The sequence below is a fragment of the Dromiciops gliroides genome, chromosome 1 (assembly GCF_019393635.1).
Source record: "Dromiciops gliroides isolate mDroGli1 chromosome 1, mDroGli1.pri, whole genome shotgun sequence".
In the NCBI taxonomy this organism is placed as follows: Eukaryota; Metazoa; Chordata; class Mammalia; order Microbiotheria; family Microbiotheriidae; genus Dromiciops; species Dromiciops gliroides.
The window spans coordinates 524,563,338-524,583,298 of NC_057861.1; the positions used below are offsets into that span (position 1 = coordinate 524,563,338).

General features: G+C 46.4%; 2 protein-coding genes across 3 annotated transcripts; both read left to right on the top strand.

Moving 5' to 3' along the window:
- Positions 1-10,231: 10,231 nt before the first annotated feature.
- VKORC1 (vitamin K epoxide reductase complex subunit 1) lies at positions 10,232-12,708 on the top strand. 2 transcript variants are annotated; one of them, XM_043979169.1, is made up of 3 exons: positions 10,232-10,495; positions 11,519-11,628; positions 12,049-12,708. In XM_043979169.1, exons 1-3 carry the CDS (start codon positions 10,317-10,319, stop codon positions 12,267-12,269), a joined length of 510 nt encoding a protein of 169 aa, XP_043835104.1. In that variant the 5' UTR covers positions 10,232-10,316; the 3' UTR covers positions 12,270-12,708. The 2 variants fall into 2 exon arrangements, with proteins under 2 accessions (XP_043835104.1, XP_043835105.1); XM_043979170.1 differs by having other exon boundaries at positions 12,118-12,708.
- Positions 12,709-14,224: 1,516 nt separating this feature from the next.
- On the top strand, positions 14,225-19,806 carry PRSS53 (serine protease 53). The gene is made up of 12 exons (XM_043964872.1): positions 14,225-14,282; positions 15,255-15,275; positions 15,451-15,613; positions 15,995-16,260; positions 16,364-16,518; positions 16,848-17,067; positions 17,425-17,575; positions 17,673-17,917; positions 18,104-18,249; positions 19,050-19,260; positions 19,522-19,589; positions 19,664-19,806. The coding sequence occupies exons 1-11, from the start codon at positions 14,225-14,227 to the stop codon at positions 19,542-19,544; spliced, it is 1,659 nt and encodes a 552-aa protein (XP_043820807.1). The 3' UTR covers positions 19,545-19,589; positions 19,664-19,806.
- The last annotated feature ends 155 nt before the right edge of the window (positions 19,807-19,961 follow it).

The window sequence follows — 19,961 nt, forward strand, 5'->3', positions numbered from 1 at the left end:
TCCAAGGCTGGTGCTTTATCCACTGTGCCACCTAGCTGCCCCGGATGTAATTCTTTAAAGAGGAATTCCTAAGGACTCCAAACCCCTAACCCCTACCCCATTTTCCTCATGACATAACAATAATAATAGCTAACATTCATGTTATGTTCCAGGCACAATTATTATCTCATTTGATGCTGGGAAGTAGGTACTATAATTTCCCACTTTTTTTTTTTTTGCAGGGCAATGAGGGTTAAGTGTCTTGCCCACGGTCACACAGCTAGTAAGTGTCAAGTGTCTGAGGCCAGATTTGAACTCAGGTCCTCCTGAATCCAAGGCTGGTGCTTTATCCACTGTGCCACCTAGCTGCCCCAATTTCCCACATTTTAAAGAAGAGGCAGCTGAGGCAAACAACAGTTAATCAACTTGTCCAGGGTCACACAATTAGCAAGTGTCTGATGTTACACAGCTAGTAAGGGTCTGAGAAAACATTTTAATTTGGGCCTTCCTGACTCTGAGCCTGGATCTCTATCCACTGCACCACCTAGTTGTCACTATAACATCCATTCCCTCTATCCCATAGTTCTTTCCCAAGCAATCACCCCTGCATTGACTCCACTCTCCTTCCTTCCCTGTTCCCAACCTTTTTTTGTGTGTGTGTGTGTGAGGCAATTGGGGTTAAGTGACTTGCCCAGGGTCACACAGCTAGTAAGTGTTAAGTGTCTAAGGCCGGATTCCAACTTAGGTACTCCTAACTCCAGGGCCGGTGCTCTATCCACTGTGCCACCTAGCTGCCCCATGTTCCCAACCTTTTTGAGCCAATTTAGCACCATACTTTCCTCTCCTCTTTAACCCCTTACCCTCTTGTCCTATTGCTGATCACACTTGCCAAACCCCATCTCTATATTATCGTTCCCTACATTCACATGTGGATGAAAAATAGAGGAAGTCATTTTATTTTTTATTTTTGTTTTTTTTTTGAGAGGCAATGGGGATTAAGTGACTTGCCCAGGGTCACACAGCTAGTAAGTGTTAAGTGTCTGAGGCCAGCTTTGAACTCAGGTCCTCCTGAATCCAGGGCCAATGCTTTATCCACTGCGCCACTTAGCTGCCCCTAGAGGAAGTCATTTAACTGTGCTTTCTGGGTCTACTTCAAAATTTTGTTATCCAATCTCAAGGGTGCTTTCATTGGAGCAAATCATTAGAGTAAATCATTCTACTTCTCCCTAATTAATTCTGTACAGAACTTCTCTCAGCTGCTCTTCCAGACCTCTCACACTAAGCCTCCCTGTGGGAAAAGTGGGCTCCCCTCAAGTTGAATGGAGCTGTCTGGGAAAACACCTTCCTGTAATTTAATGTCTGGGGAGTAGACTCAGATTCAGCTGGAAAAGCTGATTAGAATAGAAGCAGGTAGTCAAGCGCTAATATCCATAAATGGGGGTTAATTCAAATAGAGGGTTTCTCTAGGAAGGTTCCCAGGAGAAGAAGCATCAATATGGAGGGGCGGGATGCCGTGTTTGATTGTAACCCTAGGGGGAGGGGCCAATTGCTGTTAGGGATGGGAAATGATAAAAGGCCTGCAAGCCTCCAGTTTGGACCTCACTCCTGTAGGAGGCAGCCCGCTCAGATAGGGAACAGCCCATTCTGGAGAGAATGAAAATAAAGGAGCCTTTGACACATCACTAACACTGAGTATTGGAGTGCTATTTCTCACATCCCACCGTACACTCTCTGGGAATCCTCTGAGTTGAGAACCTTGCCTTCCTTCATGCTCCACATTGAGGCCATTTCCCAAGAGCTCTGCCTTCTTCACTCATTCTCAGACCATTTATATAAACAAGAGAAGATCTTAGAATACAATATTCCAAAAGACAAGAGAGAAACACAAAACAAAGAATAACTTACCCTGAAAAGTTCTGTATAACCTAGAGGGGGGAAATATATCTTTGAAGAAATAAAGGACTTTCAAGCATTTCTTTTCTTTTTTCTATTCTTTTTTTTTTGGTGAGGCAATTGGGGTTAAGTGACTTGCCCAGGGTCACACAGCTAGTAAGTGTTAAGTGTCTGAGGCCAGATTTGAACTCAGGTCCTGCTGAATCCAAGACTGGTGCTCTCTCCACTGTGCCACCTAGTTGCCCCCGCTTTTTTTAAAGCCCCATTGTATTGGGGTTTTTTTGCAGGGCAATGAGGGTTAAGTGACTTGCCCAAGGTCACACAGCTAGTAAGTGTCAAGTGTCTGAGGTCAAATTTGAACTCAGGTCCTCCTGAATCCAGGGCCAATCCTTTATCCACTGCACCACCTAATTACCCCTTTAAGCATTTCTGATGAAAAGACCAGAGCTGAGAAGGAACTTAGAAATATAAACACAATAGTCCAGAGATACCTAGAGAATTAAATATATTTGAATAATTATGATGATGCAGTTCTGAGATTTTTATTTTATTTTATTTATTTTTGCAGTGCAATGAAGGTTAAGTGACTTGCCCAGGGTCACACAGCTAGTAAGTGTCAAGTGTCTGAGGCTGGATTTGAACTCAGGTCCTCCTGAATCCAGGGCTGGTGCTTTATCCACTGCACCACTTAGCTGCCCCCTGAGATTTTAATAAGTGAAGAAATCATTGTCCTTTCAGAATCTTAAAATCTTCAAAGGGCAGGAAGGGAGTTAAATAAGAAAAATCGAGGTAGGATGTGGGATGGTTTTGTTCTGAGGGTTTTAAGAGGGGAAAGAGAAGTTAAAGGAGCATTTTAGAAAGGTAGAAGAAGGTAGAATTTGCTATTTCTCATAATCAGCTCTGAGAAGAGTATAGTTTTACATGCTTTCTCAATGGGTGGAGAGAGGGAGAGGATTTGGAACTGCAAATAAAGAGTATACAAAAATGGAGAAAGGGATGGGGGAGCAGGCATCAAATGAACCTCTGAGAAAGGAGCATCAGTTTCTTGTGGAAATGTATCAAAATGAAAAGGAATAGGGAGAGAGGGGAGGTTAAAAGAGAAGATGATATGGAGAAAGGGGACCTTGAAGGGGTGGATCCAAAAGGAAGGGAAAAAGAAAAGAAGTGGAATCTAAGAGGGGAGTCCATTGGTTGGGGAAAGGCTAAGTTATGAGATCTAATTGTAACAGGATATTGTTGTATTGTAAGAAAGGACAAAAGAGAAGATTTCAGAAAATTCTGGGAAGTAGGAACTGATGAGTGCAGTGAGCAGAACCAAGAAAACAATTTATACAAGGACAACATTGTTTTTTGTTTGTTTTTGTTTTTGCAGGGCAATGAGGGTTAAGTGACTTGCCCAGGGTCACACAGCTAGTAAGTGTCAAGTGTCCGAGACCGGATTTGAACTCAGGTCCTCCTGAATTCAGGGCCAATCTTTTATCCACTTCACCATCTAGCTGCCCCTATTTTTTTTTCCCAAGGGACAACATTGTAAAGAAAAACACTTTTTAAAGACCAAGAACTACTCTATCAAAACAATGACCAATCATATCTCTGGAGGATCTATGATGAAGCACATTACAACCATGTACCTGAACTCAAGGTACAGAATTTCTTGTTGTTATTCAGTCATATCTGACTCTTCATGACTCCATTTTGGAGTTTTCTTGGCAAATATATTGATTTGCCATTTTAACTGGAAACTGAGGTAAACAGGGTTAAGTGACTTGCCCAGGGCCCCACAGCTAATAAGTGTCTGAGGCTGAATTTGAAGTCACATCCTCCTAACTCCAAGGCCAGCACTCTATCCATTTCGCCACCTACTGTGGAAAGAAACATATTTTTAGACATGGCCACTGTATGGATTTGCTTTGTTTCACTTTGCTTATACAAGTGTTTTGTTTTCCTCTGTGGTGGGGGAAGATAGTTATATTTTTTTAAAAGAGGGTCATTGATTTTATATATATAATTATATATACATATATAATTATACATAAATATAAATCTTGGTGGGTGGGGCAATGAGGGTTAAGTGACTTGCCCAGGGTCACACAGCTAGTAAGTGTCAAGTGTCTGAGACCGAATTTGAACTCAGGTCTTCCTGAATCCAGGGCCAGTGCTCTATCCACTGTGCCACCTAGCTGTCCCTCCTAGTTCAGAGTATTTTTTAAAAAATTAACCCTTACTTGCTTGATCCTACCATCCCTCCTAGCTTTTGTCCTATATCTCTCCTGCCCTTCAGAGTTATAGAAAGCCATCTATATTCAATACCTTTCTCCACTTTCTCTCCTAAGTTCTTCTTGACTCTCTGCAGTCTGTTTTCCAAGCTCATCATTCTACTGAAACTGCTCTCTTCAAAGTTCTCAATGATTTCTTTTTTTTTTTAATTTTATTATTTTTTTTTACATATAATCAATGATTTCTTAATTGCCAGAATGAATGGGGTTTCATTATCCTTCTTGACCTTTCTGCATCCCTTAATATTGTAGGTCACTGTCTCCTGTGTACTCTCTTTTCTCCTCTGGGTTTTCCTGACACCATTCTCTTCTGGTTCTACTATCTGTCTGACAACTAGGAGAATCAGCTAGTGCCTCAGTCTCTTTTGCTGGTTCTTCATCCATACAATGCCCACCCATGTACTGGGGGAGTACTCTTAAGCTTCGTCCTTGTCCATCTCTTGTTGCCTTGTACAATCTCATCTAGTGATTTTATCAGCTCCCAGGGGGTCATTTATCATCTTTATACAGGTGAGTCTGAGAGCTATACATCCAGCCCCAGTCTCTCTTGAGTTCCTATAATGCATCACCAACTGCTTTTTCATTATCTCAAACTGGGTCTCCCTATCCACCTGTCAAAATAAAATAAAATAAAATAAAATACTGTACTTTGAGTTTAGGAATCAGTCTGCCAGAAATAATTTTATTTAATTTAACATTAATCTGAATTGGACCTTTCTGGCTTAGAGAGAGCTGTTCAAAATGGCATTGTGTTGGGGCAGCTAGGTGGCGCAGTGGATAGAGCATTGGCCGTGGAGTCAGGAGTACCTGAGTTCAAATCAGACCTCAGACACTTAACACTTACTAGCTGTGTGACCCTGGACAAGCCACTTAACCCCAATTGCCCCTCAAAAAAAAATTAAAAAGAAAAGGCAACTTTTACAAGGGCAAATATCCCAATCACTTCTGAGGTCCCAACTATAATGATTTTATCTAGTTAGGAGGTGCTCTTTGTTAAATCTTTGATTCCCATTTTGATTTTCTTTTTTTTAATGAAAACCTTTTATTTTTTTGTACTGAACTATCCCATCTTCAACCAGAAGAGTAAAAAAATGACACCTTATCAGAGCAGAGAAACATTATTTCTTAATATTTTCAGTTTTACAAAGTGTTTTTAAAATATGCTTTCATACATCTCATATTCAATGTGCCCAATATAGAACTCATTATATTTTCCCCAAAACTCTACCATTCCAAAGTCCCCATTACTCTTTTTTTTTTTCTTCGGTGAGGCAATTGGGGTTAAGTGACTTGCCCAGGGTCACACAGCTAGTAAGTATTAAGTGTCTGAGGCTGGATTTGAACTCAGGTACTCCTGACTCCAGGGCTGGTGCTCTATCCACTGCACCACCTAGCTGCCCCCCCATTACTCTTGAAGATTCCACCATTATCCCACACAGCAGGCTCTCAATTGGTGTCATCTTTAATTCCTCACTCTCATTCATCCCACATATCCAGTCTGGTACCAGAACTTGTAATTTCTACCTTCACTAGATCTCTCCTCTAAGTCCTTCTCTCTCCACTCACATGGACAGCACCACAGTAGGGGCCCTCATAGCCTTTAAAAAAAAAAAAAAGAGGGGCAGTTAGGTGGCACAGTGGATAGAGCATTGGCCCTGGAGTCAGGAGGACCTGAGTTCAAATCCGACCTCAGATACTTAACACTTACTTACTAGCTGTGTGACCCTGGGCAAGTCACTTAACCCCAATTGCCTCACTAAAAAAAAGATTAAAAACAATGCCCCCCCCCCAAAAAAAGAGAGTATTGGGGGCAGCTAGGTGGTGCAGTGGATAGAGCACAGGCTCTGGATTCAGGAGTACCTGAGTTCAAATCCGGCCTCAGACACTTAACATTTACTAGCTGTGTGACCCTGAGCAAGTCACTTAACCCCAATTGCCTCACTAAAAAAAAAAAAAAAGAGTATTGATATTTTTTGGTTTTATATCACCAAAATTTTCCTGTATTCCTTTCCCTCCTCACTTCCAGAGAGCTATACCTTATGTAATTTTTAAAGAAGAGAAAAAAATCAGGAAAGCCAATCAATACATCAATAAAATCTGAGAATGTACACAAAGTTCCACACCCTTGAACTCATCTCTGGAAAGAAGAAGGGAGATATATTTTCCCATATTTCTTCTTTGGGGACAAGTTCATTCTTTGAATTTTTGCAACATTTACTTTTTATTGTTTTGTGGGAATTTTCCCCTCCAGTTACAATGGTGTAGTCATTGTGTGTTTGGTTTTCTTCAATCTGGTTTCTTCATATTTCATCAGTTCATGTAAGTTTTTCCATGCTTCTCTGGATTCCTCATAGTTATGTGAAACTGATTATTGATTTCTTAGTAGTTAAGTTTTATTAATCACAGCAGTAACCATTGTAATAAATTTCTAAAGGCTGAGATTAAAAACTTTTGTATAGGCCTTGGTAGTATGATACTTGATATGAAACTATGCATATGCATATATTATGCATATAACTGAGCTAACCTGCCTCTTGAAAGAGCCAAAGAAGATGAGTGGAGGATGATTAAACGTGATCAGGAAATGTTTTTCCTAGCACTGGGTTTCTTTGGTACAGGGGAGTATTGAGTTGGAGACTTTCCAAAGGGTGTTGTTGACTAATCCTGCATCACCATGGACAGACCCTTTTTACAAGTCAGCATAAATATAGACCAACCACAGTCTTAGTTTTAGTTGGCACCAGTTGATATTATGTAATGGACTTATATAACCAAATTGTTTAAAAGGATGCTCTGATTGTATAAGTGGGTCTTTGATCACTGAGATAATTACTAGCCTTGCCATTAAATGGATTATGCTCAGATTTGCCTCAGTTTCTCTTAATTGCAGATTTATTGAGACAGTTATCATTTCTTACAGTACAGTAACATTTCATTATATTCATGTGCCACGGTTTGTTTATCCATTGCCCAATTAATGGGCTTCTACATTGATTCTATTTCTTTTCCCCCCTAAAAATGCTGTTAGTAACATTTTGGTATAAATGGATTCTTCTAATCTATCAATGACCTCATTGTGCTATATGCCTAGTATCAGAAATTCTGAATCAAAAGGGCTTGGATATTTTAGCCACTTTATTTGCATCAGTCTAAAATGCTTTCCAGGATGGTTGTACTAATTCACAGCACCACCAACAATCTACTCATGTGTCTGTTTTTCCACAACTCTTCCAACATTAACTATTCAATCTTTTGTCATTATTGCCAATTTGGTATGTTTGTTTGAGATGAAACCTCAGGGATATTATAATTTGTGTTTCTCATATTAATGATTTGGAGTGTTCTTTTTTTTTCTTTTTTTTTTTCTGAGGCAAATGGGGTTAAGTGACTTGCCCAGGGTCACACAGCTAGTAAGTGTTAAGTGTCTGAGGACGGATTTGAACTCAGGTCCTCCTGAATCCAAGGCCGGTGCTCTATCCACTGTGCCACCTAGCTGCCGCTTACAGTGATCTTTTATGTGATTGTTAATAATTTGAAGTTTTTTCATATCTTTTGACCTCAACTAGGGAATGGCTTTTGGTCTAATATATTTCTGTTTGTTATCTATGTTGGGTAACAAGCCCTTATCCAAGACATTTTATAGAAAGTTTTGTTCCCAGTTAATCACTTTATTATTCTAATACATTAATTTTGTTTGTGTAAAAGCCTTTTGATTTCATATAATCAAAATTACTCATTTTATTTTTTGTAATTGCTTCTCTCCCTTGTTTGGTTAAGAATCCCCATCCTAGGAGCAGCTAGGTGGCACAGTGGATAGAGTTCTGGCCCTAGATTCAGGAGGATCTGAGTTCAAATCCAGCCTTGGACACTTGGCACTTACTGTGTGACCTTGGGCAAGTCACTTAATCCCCATTACCCTAAAAACAAACATACAAACAAACATAAAGAATTCCTATCCTAGGGGGCAGGTAGGTGTTACAGTAGATAAAGCACCAACCCTGGATTCAGGAGGACTTGAGTTCAAATCTGGCCTCAGACACTTGACACACTTACTGTGTGACCCTGGGCAAGTCACTTAACCCTTATTGTCCCTCAAAACCAAAACAAATTCCCATCCTACCCATCTGTGAAATCTGTTTCTCTTATTAATTTGATTGTATGATCTTTAATATTCAGGTCATATGTTCCTTTTAAATTTATTGCAGATATGGGGGAAGATGTTTTTCCCTGGCTTTTTACAAGGCTGCTTACATCCCACTATTTGTGGAGTGTTTTTACTGTCTTCTGCTTTGTAATCACCTGTAGCTTCAACTGCAGCTAGGTGCCTCAGTGGGTAAACCTACCGGACTTGGCAAGATCTCATTTCAAATCTCACCTCAATCACTAGTTGATCGAGGCTGGGCTTGGGGGTCTGGGTCAGCTTGATTTCACCCTTTTCAGTTCTGGGTAGAATTGCTTGGTATGAAAGATGCCTCTTTCTGCCTTCCCAGCTCTTAGCACAGTGCATGGCACATAGTAGACACCTAAGAGATGTTTATTGGTTAATAATAAATGCTTGGCTGAACATTCATTCAACAAATATTTATGTAACCATAAATGACATACTTTTCTACGCATCCCAGAGTCTTTCCTTTCAGGAACCTTTCTTTGAAAAGAATCTGAAGGGGCAGCTAGGTGGCGCAGTGGATAAAGCACTGGCCCTGGATTCAGGAGGACCTGAGTTCAAATTTGACCTCAGACATTTGATACTTACTAGCTGTGTGACCCTGGGCAAGTCACTTAACCCTAATTACCTTTAAAAAAAAGAAAGAATCTGAAATCCAGAGGCTTTTTTCTCTGAAGCTGGAAGCCAGTAGGATCTCTTCTCTCCCAAGCTCTTGCCAACTCTGTCCCCTAGTGTGGGCTGGGAGCATTCAGTAATCAATCTCCACCAATGGGGAATCTTATGCAAATAACTTAAGTTCATGGTTACATTTATTAAACTAGATGATATAAAAAATTTTAAGATATTGACCCTGTATTCAAGGAGTTTAAAATGGGCTCTTATACCCAGTATAATAGGGACTACTGTTCCCAGTAAGGGAATAAGGTTATACACAGATGACAATGAGTGATTAAATTAACTGGAGGGAAAGGGAAACACCTTTACCCCCCATATCACTTCCACTTGCTCTCTGAAGCTTAAAATTAAAACATCAGGGGCCGCTAGGTGGCGCAGTGGATAGAGCACCGGCCCTGGAGTCAGGAGGACCTGAGTTCAAATCCGTCCTCAGACACTTAACACTTACTAGCTGTGTGACCCTGGGCAAGTCACTTAACCCCAATTGCCTCACCTAAATAAATAAATTAAAACATCAGCGCTTCACTTTGGTCCGGGGAGTGGGAGAGATGTTAAAACACTCCGGAAGGTATCGCAGCTCAGTCCTGCTACAGGTGTCCCTCTTCGTCCCGACACACACCTTCTTCCCCAATAACTCTTAGCTCCTCGGGGGTTCTAGAGCATGTGTAGGGAGAGGCTAGGGCAGCAGGTGACTAAACACATGGGCTGCAGGAGGTGAGGGGGCGAGGGATGGGGGATGCTTCTCCCCCTCTTCCCAGCCACAGGTAGAAGAAGCCCACCACCTTCCCAGGTGAGACGGTCACAAGGCTGCCAGACACACTCGGGGCAATGCTGCCCCCTTGTGGCCGCGATCGGCAGCATAGTACTACCAAGCCCCACTTATCTAACTGGAATTCAGCCCCGGCGCTAGGAAGAAAGAGAAGCAAAGGAAAAACAAACAGGGCATGCGTCTGAGACTACATCTCCCGGATATCCCTAAACACGCCCTGCCTATAATTAATTGCCAACATTCTTCACGCAATTTCTCCATCTTCTACTCTACGGCTTCCAATCTGTTCCCTTGTTTTCCCTTTTTGCCGGAAAATCTTGACGCTCTTCAACTTTTTTTCCTACAACTCCCAGCGGCCTTTGCGCAGCGAGTGTTTTCTTTTATCTTTCTAAGCCTCTTCCCGGATTGGACGATCAGGTTCGGATCGACGGGCCAATCGCCTTGCAGGGCAGAGTGGGCGTGGCTCCCGTTAGTCCCCCCCCCCCTCCCCGTCGCTACCCCCGTGGCTGTTTGTCTCTCGGTTCTAGTTTCCGGGCTTCGGTTGCCTCGGGGAACTACCATGGTGTCTCCAGCCGGCTGGGGGAGCCCGGGGAGGGCGCGGCTTGCGCTATGCCTGGCGGGGCTCGCGCTCTCTGCTTACGCGCTGCATGTGAAGGCGGAGCGCGCCCGGAGCAGAGAGTACCGCGCCTATTGCGACCTGGGCGAGTCCATCAGCTGCTCCCGCGTATTTTCCTCCCCGTGAGCGCACGGGGATGCATCGGGGAGCGGGGTGCATGATGCACGGAGAGGGGTGCTCGTGGTTTGGGGTGAATGGGAGGAGCCGGGTCAGTGCAGGGCGCGGGCCGGGCCACCTTGGCTGTTCCGGGTGGGGTAGGCGAAGCTGGGGGCGCCTCGGGGTTCGGAGGGCCCGCGTTCGACTTTTGAGGGGCTGCTTCCCCCTATTCCCCATCCCCAGGGCTGTGCCTGATAGCGGGAAAGAAGGGTGATTGCTGCACCTGAAGGGGATCTTAGGGCACGGAAGCTTGCATTGCTGGGACTATGGCTGCGGCTGGTTTTGAAAGCCTGACGTGGCAGAATCTCCCCCGGAGGTCATTGGCCTAACGACTGGACCCCTCTGAGAGGGAAAAGCTCAAGGCCCTGACCTCTTACCTGTCCGAGCCTGGGAGTTGAGGGGTGGGGAAGGGGGCGGGGCAGAGAATTGCCTTAGAGTATCCTGGGAGCTATGGATAGAAGTGAGCCCAGGACTGAGGGGCTTCTTTAGCTTGACCCTGGGATCCATTCGATCAAGCACTATTGTACCATCTCCATGTGGCATTTTGGGTGGGGAGTGTGCCCTTCCCCACCCCCCATGGGCTCATACCGTTGGGTCTTGGAGAAAGGAAGGAAACCTGTATGTATTAAGCACCCATTGTGTGACAGGCGCTGTGCTAATTGTATTACAGATATCTATTAGGTCCTCACCACCACCACCACCACGGGAGATTGGTGAGGGAACTGAAACACACAAGTGACTTGCCCAGGTTCACACAGTTATAGGAAGTACTTGAGATGGGACTTGAACTTAGTTCTTCCTTTCTCCAGGCCGTGAATTCAATCCATTGCTGCTTTGTCTGAAGGCTAGCTTTTGGGGGAGGGTTTTATAGGTATTCCCAAATTGCCCAATCTAACCCCTTCCACAGAAACAGTAAGCTGGTGTGATACTGGGACCAGATCAACTTGACTCTCCTTCACTCCTCCCCTCCCCCTTCCTCTACCCTTCAGATGGAGTAAGGGCTTTGGGCTGGTGGAACCCTTCCTGGGTCCTGACAGCATCCTGAACCAGTCCAACAGCATCTTCGGCCTTATCTTCTATAGCCAGCAGCTACTTCTGGGTGAGTGGGAAGTCCCTTTGCCCCACCGACCCAGCCCATTTCCCCACAGTGCCCACCCCTTCTCCACAGTCCCTACCTCTTCCCCCATAAGCCCCACCCATCCTTTCCTAGAATCCTTACTTTCTTCATGATTCAACCCCCCCCCCCTTCCACTTTCCCCCATTCCCAGTTAGCAAAATGAACCAAGTGACCAGAATGGGCTCAACTCAAGAGTTAAGCATGACCTTCCCCGATTCCTACCCAAGGACTGATAGGGGAAAATAAAGACTGTGGATACAGCTGTTTACCAATAGTCAGTAGAGATCAGTATTGGCCCTTACTGGAACATGACTGAAAGGGGTAGTCATATGGCATTGCTGCAATCTAGAAAGACTTCCTGGAGGAAGATGCTCATTTTCCAGCTAAATCTTCTTCCCCCAGGTTGCTACAGTGCTCCGTGGGCTTCCTCAGTCTTGCTGTTCAGCTCCGTGCTTTCTCTTTTGGGTTCAGTTTACCTAGCCTGGATCTTGCTTTTCGTGCTCTATGACTTCTGCCTGGTTTGTGTCACCACCTATGCCATCAATTTGGGCCTAGCTATACTCAACTACCAGAAGGCAACGGGCCCCTCGGGCCCACAGGACCGCAATAAAAAGGGACACTGACGTCAAATCGATGGCCCTAGTGAGGATCACCAAACCCATATCAAACTGATCTCACCCAGGAGCCCGTCCCATCAGCTACTGGAGTTTGGGTGAAGACTGGCGGATGATGGCAGGACCCATGCTCACAATGTAGCCTGACTGTTCCATTAATTTGCTGTCCATCTCTTCCCCTCGAATCTCTGCCATATTTCCTCTTGCCTTCCACATGCAAAGACTGTTACTGCCACCATCCCCTCTCCCACCTTTCCCCATGGAAAAGCTGCTTCTAGTCAGGCTCCTATTGCTCTGTATCAGTTGTCTCTGGAGTCACCTGCTGATTCCACCCTTTTCCCCTTGACTATCAGTTCTAGGAAAAGCTGGGATAAAAACTGCTGATCTGTTATGGGGTGGGGGGGGCAGCCTAATCAATGCTGTTCAATAAAGAAAATGAGAAAGACTATATGGATATGTGGACTCTTTCTGCCTTGGGCCAAGATGCCCCACTTCCTTCCTTTGGCATTCCATATAGTCCCCACCTTAGGCCTGGGGGGCTGGTGAGGTTGTGAGTCAGTGCTGGGACTTTGTTTGGTCCTGTTTCCCAGTCTACAGAGTCAGCAAGGCTCCAGGCAGTATCGGCCCCAAGCATGGGGAGTAACCCCCTAGGTCCTTATCCCATTGCCCTCTCAGCCTGCCTTGGTGAGGAAGGGATCCCTTTCCCCAGACAGGAGAGGCCCTTGGAAATATGTCCTGTCTCTCGCCCCCTGGGATGATCCCTTCTACACTTTACAGATCTCTGCAGTGGGGAACATCATCTCTCCTATGGACTTGAATAGCACCCTTTAAACCACAACCTAATTCTGTTATTTCATCCCTTAATCTGGATTGATTAGGCCTGGGAAGAGAGGCCTAGACTAATGGGGAAATGATAGCATTTGGGATGGGAATAAAGACAAGACTGGGCTTTTGTTGGAAGCACAAGAACTAGGAGAATGAAGAAAGTGCTTATGTTTTGGATGCTGTCAGTGGTTGCCCTGGGATCAGACATCTTTTTAAGTTTGGATGACTCAGGCCAACAGATTTTTGCCAGGTTAGATTTGGAAATGTGATGAAAACTGCTGGGGAGTTGGTTAACTGGACCATAAAGAACAAGAAAGGAGGCAGCCAAAAGGGAACTGAATGAAAGAAGGGAACTGGGCTTAAGAAGAATGAAAATGAGAGGAAAAGAAAAAGGGGAAAAAGCCATAGGACATGCAAATAATATCTCAAATTGTATTGGGCCAGTCTCCTCCAGAATGGGAGGGGGAGAGAATAAGCATTTATTAAGCCCCTAATATGTCAGGCACTTTATTATCTCATTTGACCCTCAACTTTTGGAGAAACTGAGACAGACAGGTTAAGTGACTTGCCCGGAGTGACAGTGTCTGAGGCTAGATTTCTTAGGTCTTCCTGATTCCAGGCCCAGCATTCTATCCAAAAATACCACCTAGCTGTCTTGAGGGGTCTGTGTTTTATCCTTTGTAAGCAAGAGCCAATACCAAGACCAGAAAGAGGTAGAGGGAGTATTGAAGCCAGCATGGTGAGGAGGGAATGTTGCCTGTTATGAATGTTGAATTACAATTCTGAAGGATGTGGAGGTAGAGGCAGTAGAGAATACGGCTATTTGATCCCCAAGTCATGCAGAGCTTGAATTATCCTCTATCCTCCTGATGCTATGAGGGTATATATAAGGAGACTTGAGCCATCCCATCCATATTCTGGGGGTGAGGGGTTCTCTGAAAAAGCAGTAATTCCTTCATAGTTAATAACCCCCAGGGTCAGGTTAGTTTGCCCTAAACTGGGATTATGTCAGGGTGGAGGAATTCATTTGGTGAGTGAAGCAGGATGGGGGTGGGACTTGACTGGAGGTGGGGCTCCCCAAGGAAAAGGAGACTTGGTGGCCTCCCTGAGGGCAGCTCCAGAGCAGAGCTGGGAGTAGCATGAAGTGGAGCTGGGGACCAGGACTACTTTTACTGGAAGCACTGGTTCTTTCAAGGGGTGAGATTTGGGGGGGAAGGTAGGAGGGAAAGGACATCAACTATTCAGGGAAAGAGGGTGGGCTGTGGGCCCCTGGGAGAAACATTTCCAAGGCTGGGTGTGTGATCATAGAGCTTTTCTAAGGGGTATTGTGTTGGGCAGTCTGGGGTGAGGGGCATGAACTTAGGCTACTTCGGAAAGTTCATTTGTGTGACTGACTCCACAATTAAACCCATCCCTCTTTAATTGTATAATTCTATATGTGCCTCTTACCATCTGTGTGAGTCTGTGGCTATGTGACCGTGACTGACTCCTTGTGAGACAATCTGTGACTTCATCATCCGCTCTGCTCTTTGTGATGATCGGCTAGTTGTCTTTGTGTATCAAGGTGTGGGTATATGCTTTTGGAATGCCTATCTGGGGAACTCTCCCTGGAAGAGGGAAGCATATGAGGGTTTTTAGTTCCTGCTACCCTCCTGGAGCAGATAGATGGTGAACTGGAGACTTGGGAGGTAGGATCTCTGGGTTCCTTCTTCCTCCATGTAAACATGGCCAGAACTGCTTTCCCTCACACCCCTCCCCCCATCCTTCTCAAAATCAACTTTGACTCACCTAGGAGACAGGATGCCTGAGGTCCAGAAGGGAAATAAAGGTGGGAAACTGAACACTAAGGTAGAGTGCTACCTAAGTCCCAGGAATGAGCCAAAGGCCCCCCTCCTTGGCCCTTGGATTGCTGAGCACAGAGCTCAGGGAGGAGAAATAATTACCTCAGTGTTGCCTGACGCTCTGAATCTGTTCCAGTAAAAACTGCTTCTTGATCTCATAAATATTTTCCTTCTGGGAGGTGGTGGTGATGGAGTCATGGAGTCTCTGAGGGGAGGAGCTAAGGGGCCTCTACCCCTTATGCCAGCTCCTTTCTGGGGACCCCATCTCAGTCCACCATTTTCCCTTACACCAAGCTGAACACTCACCAGCATCTCTGTCTCTTTTCAGGACTTCATGCAGCTCAACAAGGTAAGATCTAGGAGATGGGGCGAGGGCCAGAGATGCCTGGATCTAACTGTGGGGGTGGGAGTGGGACACCAAGGTCTAATCTTGAATATGGCTGAGCCTTATTTGGGGGTGATGGTGTCTGGCTGACCCAGAAGGGAGCAGGGATGCCAAGGGTCAAGCTTCCTCTTATCTCTAGCCTGTGGGCAACGTGGTCCTGGCCCTCCCAAGCCGCAGGAGGCTAATTCCATGCCAGGAGAATGGCCATGGCAGGCAAGTGTGAGACGACAAGGAGTCCACGTCTGTAGCGGCTCCCTGGTTTCGGATACTTGGGTCCTCACAGCTGCTCACTGTTTTGACAGGTTAGTCTGGATAGGCTCACCCATTCACCCTGGGGTTGGGACTCCTTTCCTTGACCTAGGCACCAACTGTCCTGGCTAATCTTTCATGACAGCTCCCCCCCCCTTTTTTTTTTTGCATGGGGCAATGGGGGTTAAGTGACTTGCCCAGGGTCACACAGCTAGTAAGTGTCAAGTTTCTGAGGCCACATTTGAACTCAGGTCCTCCTGACTCCAGGGCCAGTGCTTTATCCACTTCACCATCTAGCTGCCCCTGGGTTCCCCTCTTTTGATACAATTTTCTACATAGGACAATTAAAAAATAAAACAAAACCCTTTCTTAGGCTTAGAAATCCTCCAAGGCCAGGAACTTCTAACTTTCAACTACTCTTCTTCCTTTCCTAGGATCTCTGCGGCAGATCCGAGTTCCTGGTCAGTGGTACTGGGCTCTCTGCAGCAGGAGGGGACTGGCTTGGGGGCAGAGGAGGTCAGTGTGGCCTCTGTCCACCTCCCTCAGACATATAACCACTACACTGAGGGCTCAGACATGGCCCTCCTCCAGTTGACCCAAAGCCTGTCCCAGTCTCCCATCTGCCTGCCCCAACCCAGCCACCGCTTCCCTTTTGGAGCCTCCTGTTGGGCAACTGGATGGGGCCAAGGCACTGAGAGGGGTAAGTCTTGTCCTTGGGCCCTTGTTTGGCTTCCTTGCCTGTCCCTCCAGTCGTGTCCCCCCATCCCAGGCACCTAGCCTCTCTAGCCTCATATCCCCCTCAGCTCCTGGGATCCTCAGGAACCTGCGCCTTCGTCTTATCAGCCGTCCCACCTGTAACTGCCTTTATAATCGTCTGCATGTACGGCAGCTCTCCAGTCCAGCTCGGCATGGGATGCTGTGCGCTGGGGCCCAGCCTGGAGGTCAAGGCCCCTGCCAGGTACTACTAGGGCTGGAGGAGGGAATTGGACTAGGTAGTAACAGAGGGCTTGAGAGCCTCAGGCTAGACATTGGAATTCAGGAAGCAGGGGAAGTGTGGCCTAGCCTAGATGAGCAGGCAGAACAGCTGATTACCAAGTAATGCTTTGGGGGATGGGATGAACATATGAAGACACAAGAACGGACCGAAAGAACAAGGGAGGTGAATGGGCATAAAAGAAATCTACAGAAGATGGAAAGATCTGCCCAATTATATCTTCACTTAGATATATTGAGATATCCATGGGGATTTTGGAATCTCCACACCAATGCTTCTTCTATTCATTCTAGGGAGATTCTGGGGGCCCAGTGATATGTCAGGAGCCAGATGGGCACTGGGTTCAAGTTGGAATCATCAGCTTCTCCTCAAGCTGTGCCCAAGAGAACACCCCAGTGCTGCTGACTGACCTTGCCAGCCATGCCCCCTGGCTACAGGCTCAGGCCTCTGGCGCTGCCTTTTTCCACCAGAACCCGGAGGTCTTGGAGAGCAGTGATGAGGACAGCTGTATCTGTACGGGCCAGGGATGCCTGGGTCTGAATTCAGGGTGGAAAGACAGCTAGTACCTTCTACAGGTTGGAAAAGCAACCTGACACAAACTGCAGCTTCCTACCACTCAGAGTCAGGGAAACAAGGCCTAAAGGCGGTGGGGAGAAAGGCTAGAACTATTGTCTTACATTTCTGCATTAAATACCAACGAAAATCCTGTCTGAGGTGGAAGCTACTGACCATCTGGTCAGAAACTAGGCCAACCCAAGATGGGGAGGGCTCCAGATGCCAAGGGAGCTTAGGAACCATGAACTCAAGTTGTGGGGCTACTGATAATAAGGATCTGGTCCAGGTATTGGAGGCTGTGTCTTTTTCTTGTAGCCTGTGGTTCACTGAAGGGGAAAGGCCCCCATCCTGGCGCTCCTTCCCCATGGCCCTGGGATGCACAACTGAGGTATCTTGGGCAGTATGTATGTGGAGGGGCCCTGGTGTCTGAGGAAGTGGTACTGACAGCTGCCCATTGCTTCATTGGGTAAGCCTGCCCCTCACATCCAAGACTTACTCACACTAGCCCCTTCATACTCAAGTTCCTTCTTTTCTATATCCTTTACCCTGATCTCTTCCCACAGGCGCCAAACCTTGGAGGAGTGGAGCGTAGGGCTGGGTAGGGATAAGGAGCAGCGAGGGCTCCGCCAACTCACCCTTCATGGTGCTTACACACACCCAGAGGGTGGTCATGATATCGCATTGCTGCTCTTGTCCCAACCTGTCACCTTGGGTCCCAGTCTTCGCCCCCTCTGTGTGCCCTATGCCTCCCACCATCTACCTGAGGGGGCCCGTGGCTGGGCCCAGGGGAGAGCCCAAAAGGGAACAGGTAGGTTGAAATGGGACCTGGGTCCTCTTTAGAGAAGAGATGGGCATGATGGAGAGACCCTTACACCCAAGCTGGCATTAGGGAATCCAATGTGACCCAGGCACTTCGGGCAAGCTGGGAGTATAAGTACAATTTGAAACCCAAACCCAAACCTGTAAAGGAGCTGGGAGTCTCCTCTCTTCACAGATGCTGACTCCTCCCTGGCAGTTCCTGTGACTCTCCTTGGCCCCAGAGCCTGCAGCAGACTCCATGCTGCTCCCGGTGGGGAGGGTGTCCCTATCCTCCCGGGCATGCTCTGTGGCAGTGCTGTGGGGGAACCCGTCCACTGTAAGGTAAGGGGGTTTCAGGTAACCCAACCTTTTTTAGGCTTCCTCCTAAATTCACCCCCAAATCCAAAGGCTTCTCTCATGTTTATATTTCCTTGGGGAGGCTAAGGTGGATTCAAAATCAGCTTTTAACCCTTAGGTTTTGGGTTTGGTTTTTTTTGGTGGGGCAATGAGGGTTAAGTGACTTGCCCAGGGTCACAAAGCTAGTGTCAAGTATCTGAGGCCGGATTTGAACTTAGGTCCTCCTGAATCCAGGGCCAGTGCTTTATCCACTGTACCACCTAGCTGTCCCCAACCCATAGTTCTTATGCCTAATGTTGCCTCCTACTCACACCAAGTAGCTTCTAACCCCACCGTAAATGAACAAGTGAACACCTGTTAACAGCTACCCCCCAAGTTCAGACTAACATTCTCTAGTCTGGACTACCCCAATTCTTATGGATCCCATACGGGTAAGGCTGGGGAGCTGTTAACTGGGGTTTACGGAGCAATGGCCTAGAAACCAAAAAAAAGCCCCAGTGCCAGGGCCACTCCTAGTTTACGCCAGTCAAGGAGACCTCGGACTTTCGGATGGATCTTGCACTGAAAAGACTTAAGGATCATTACAACTAGAACCTCATCGACCTCCACCAGAAGCAAAGGTTCTCCATACAAACTCTTCTTTAACACGGTTCCCCAGCTACTTAACTAGATTTTCACTGTCGCAAATACTGGGGGCCAGGGAGCACAGCTGTGCTTTTCCACTGGCCCCAAGTCTTTGGAAAGCTTAGGGTCAAATGGTGACGGGTCTTTTCTTCCCTTGCCAGGGCCTATCAGGATCGCCACTGGTGCACAATGTGATGGGCACATGGTTCCTGGCAGGGCTGCACAGCTTCAGTGATGCCTGTAGGGGCCCAGTTCACCCTGGGGTCTTTACTGCACTTCCTGCCTATGAAGACTGGGTTAGCAGTCTTCAATGGCAGGTCTATTTTGCTGAAAAACCTGAACCTGAGCAAGAGAACTGCCCTGCTAACCTAAGTATGAAACCCAGCAAGCCACCTAACTCTTCAATTACCCTGTTAGCTCTTCCCTACCCAGACCCTGGCTTTCTTCTCTTCCAAAGATTCAGGAGTTTTTTCCCAGCTTCTTGCACCATTCCCTCCTTACCCTCCTCTTGTCCCCCCAGGATCTAGGAAAACTGTTCTTCCAGTTCTTGCCTTTAGTCCCAGGGAAACTGCTCTTACAGTTTTGTCAACCGGATTTCCTAGTTCCTTCTCTCTACCCTCATTTTTCCCTCAGGAAGTTGTCCTTCTAGCTGGTGACTGAGCTTCTCTAAGATGCCTACATCACACAGGGACAGGCCAGAGGTAACTCCCAATTCTTTTTTTACTACATGACCCCATTCTCCTTCCCCCCACCTCATGCTTTTTTCTGATTACAGGTGCCAAAGGACTCAAGGGGAGAGATCAGGTCATTCATTCCCTCTTCACAAGGACAGGCTTCATGGACAGACCGACCAGGAGACTGGATGCCTGGCTCTGCAGGCATGCAGGAACCCAGCTGGACCCAGGAAGAAATGTGAACACCAAGGAGCCAGAAAGAGACAGAAGACAGAGCAGAAGACTCCAAGCCTCCAGTAACCCTTTGCAGGAATAGGGAGATTTCAGCAGAATCTTCCCGAAATCTTGTTGGTCCATCCCCCAAACCCAACCCGTTCATGTCCCACCACTAGCAAAGCC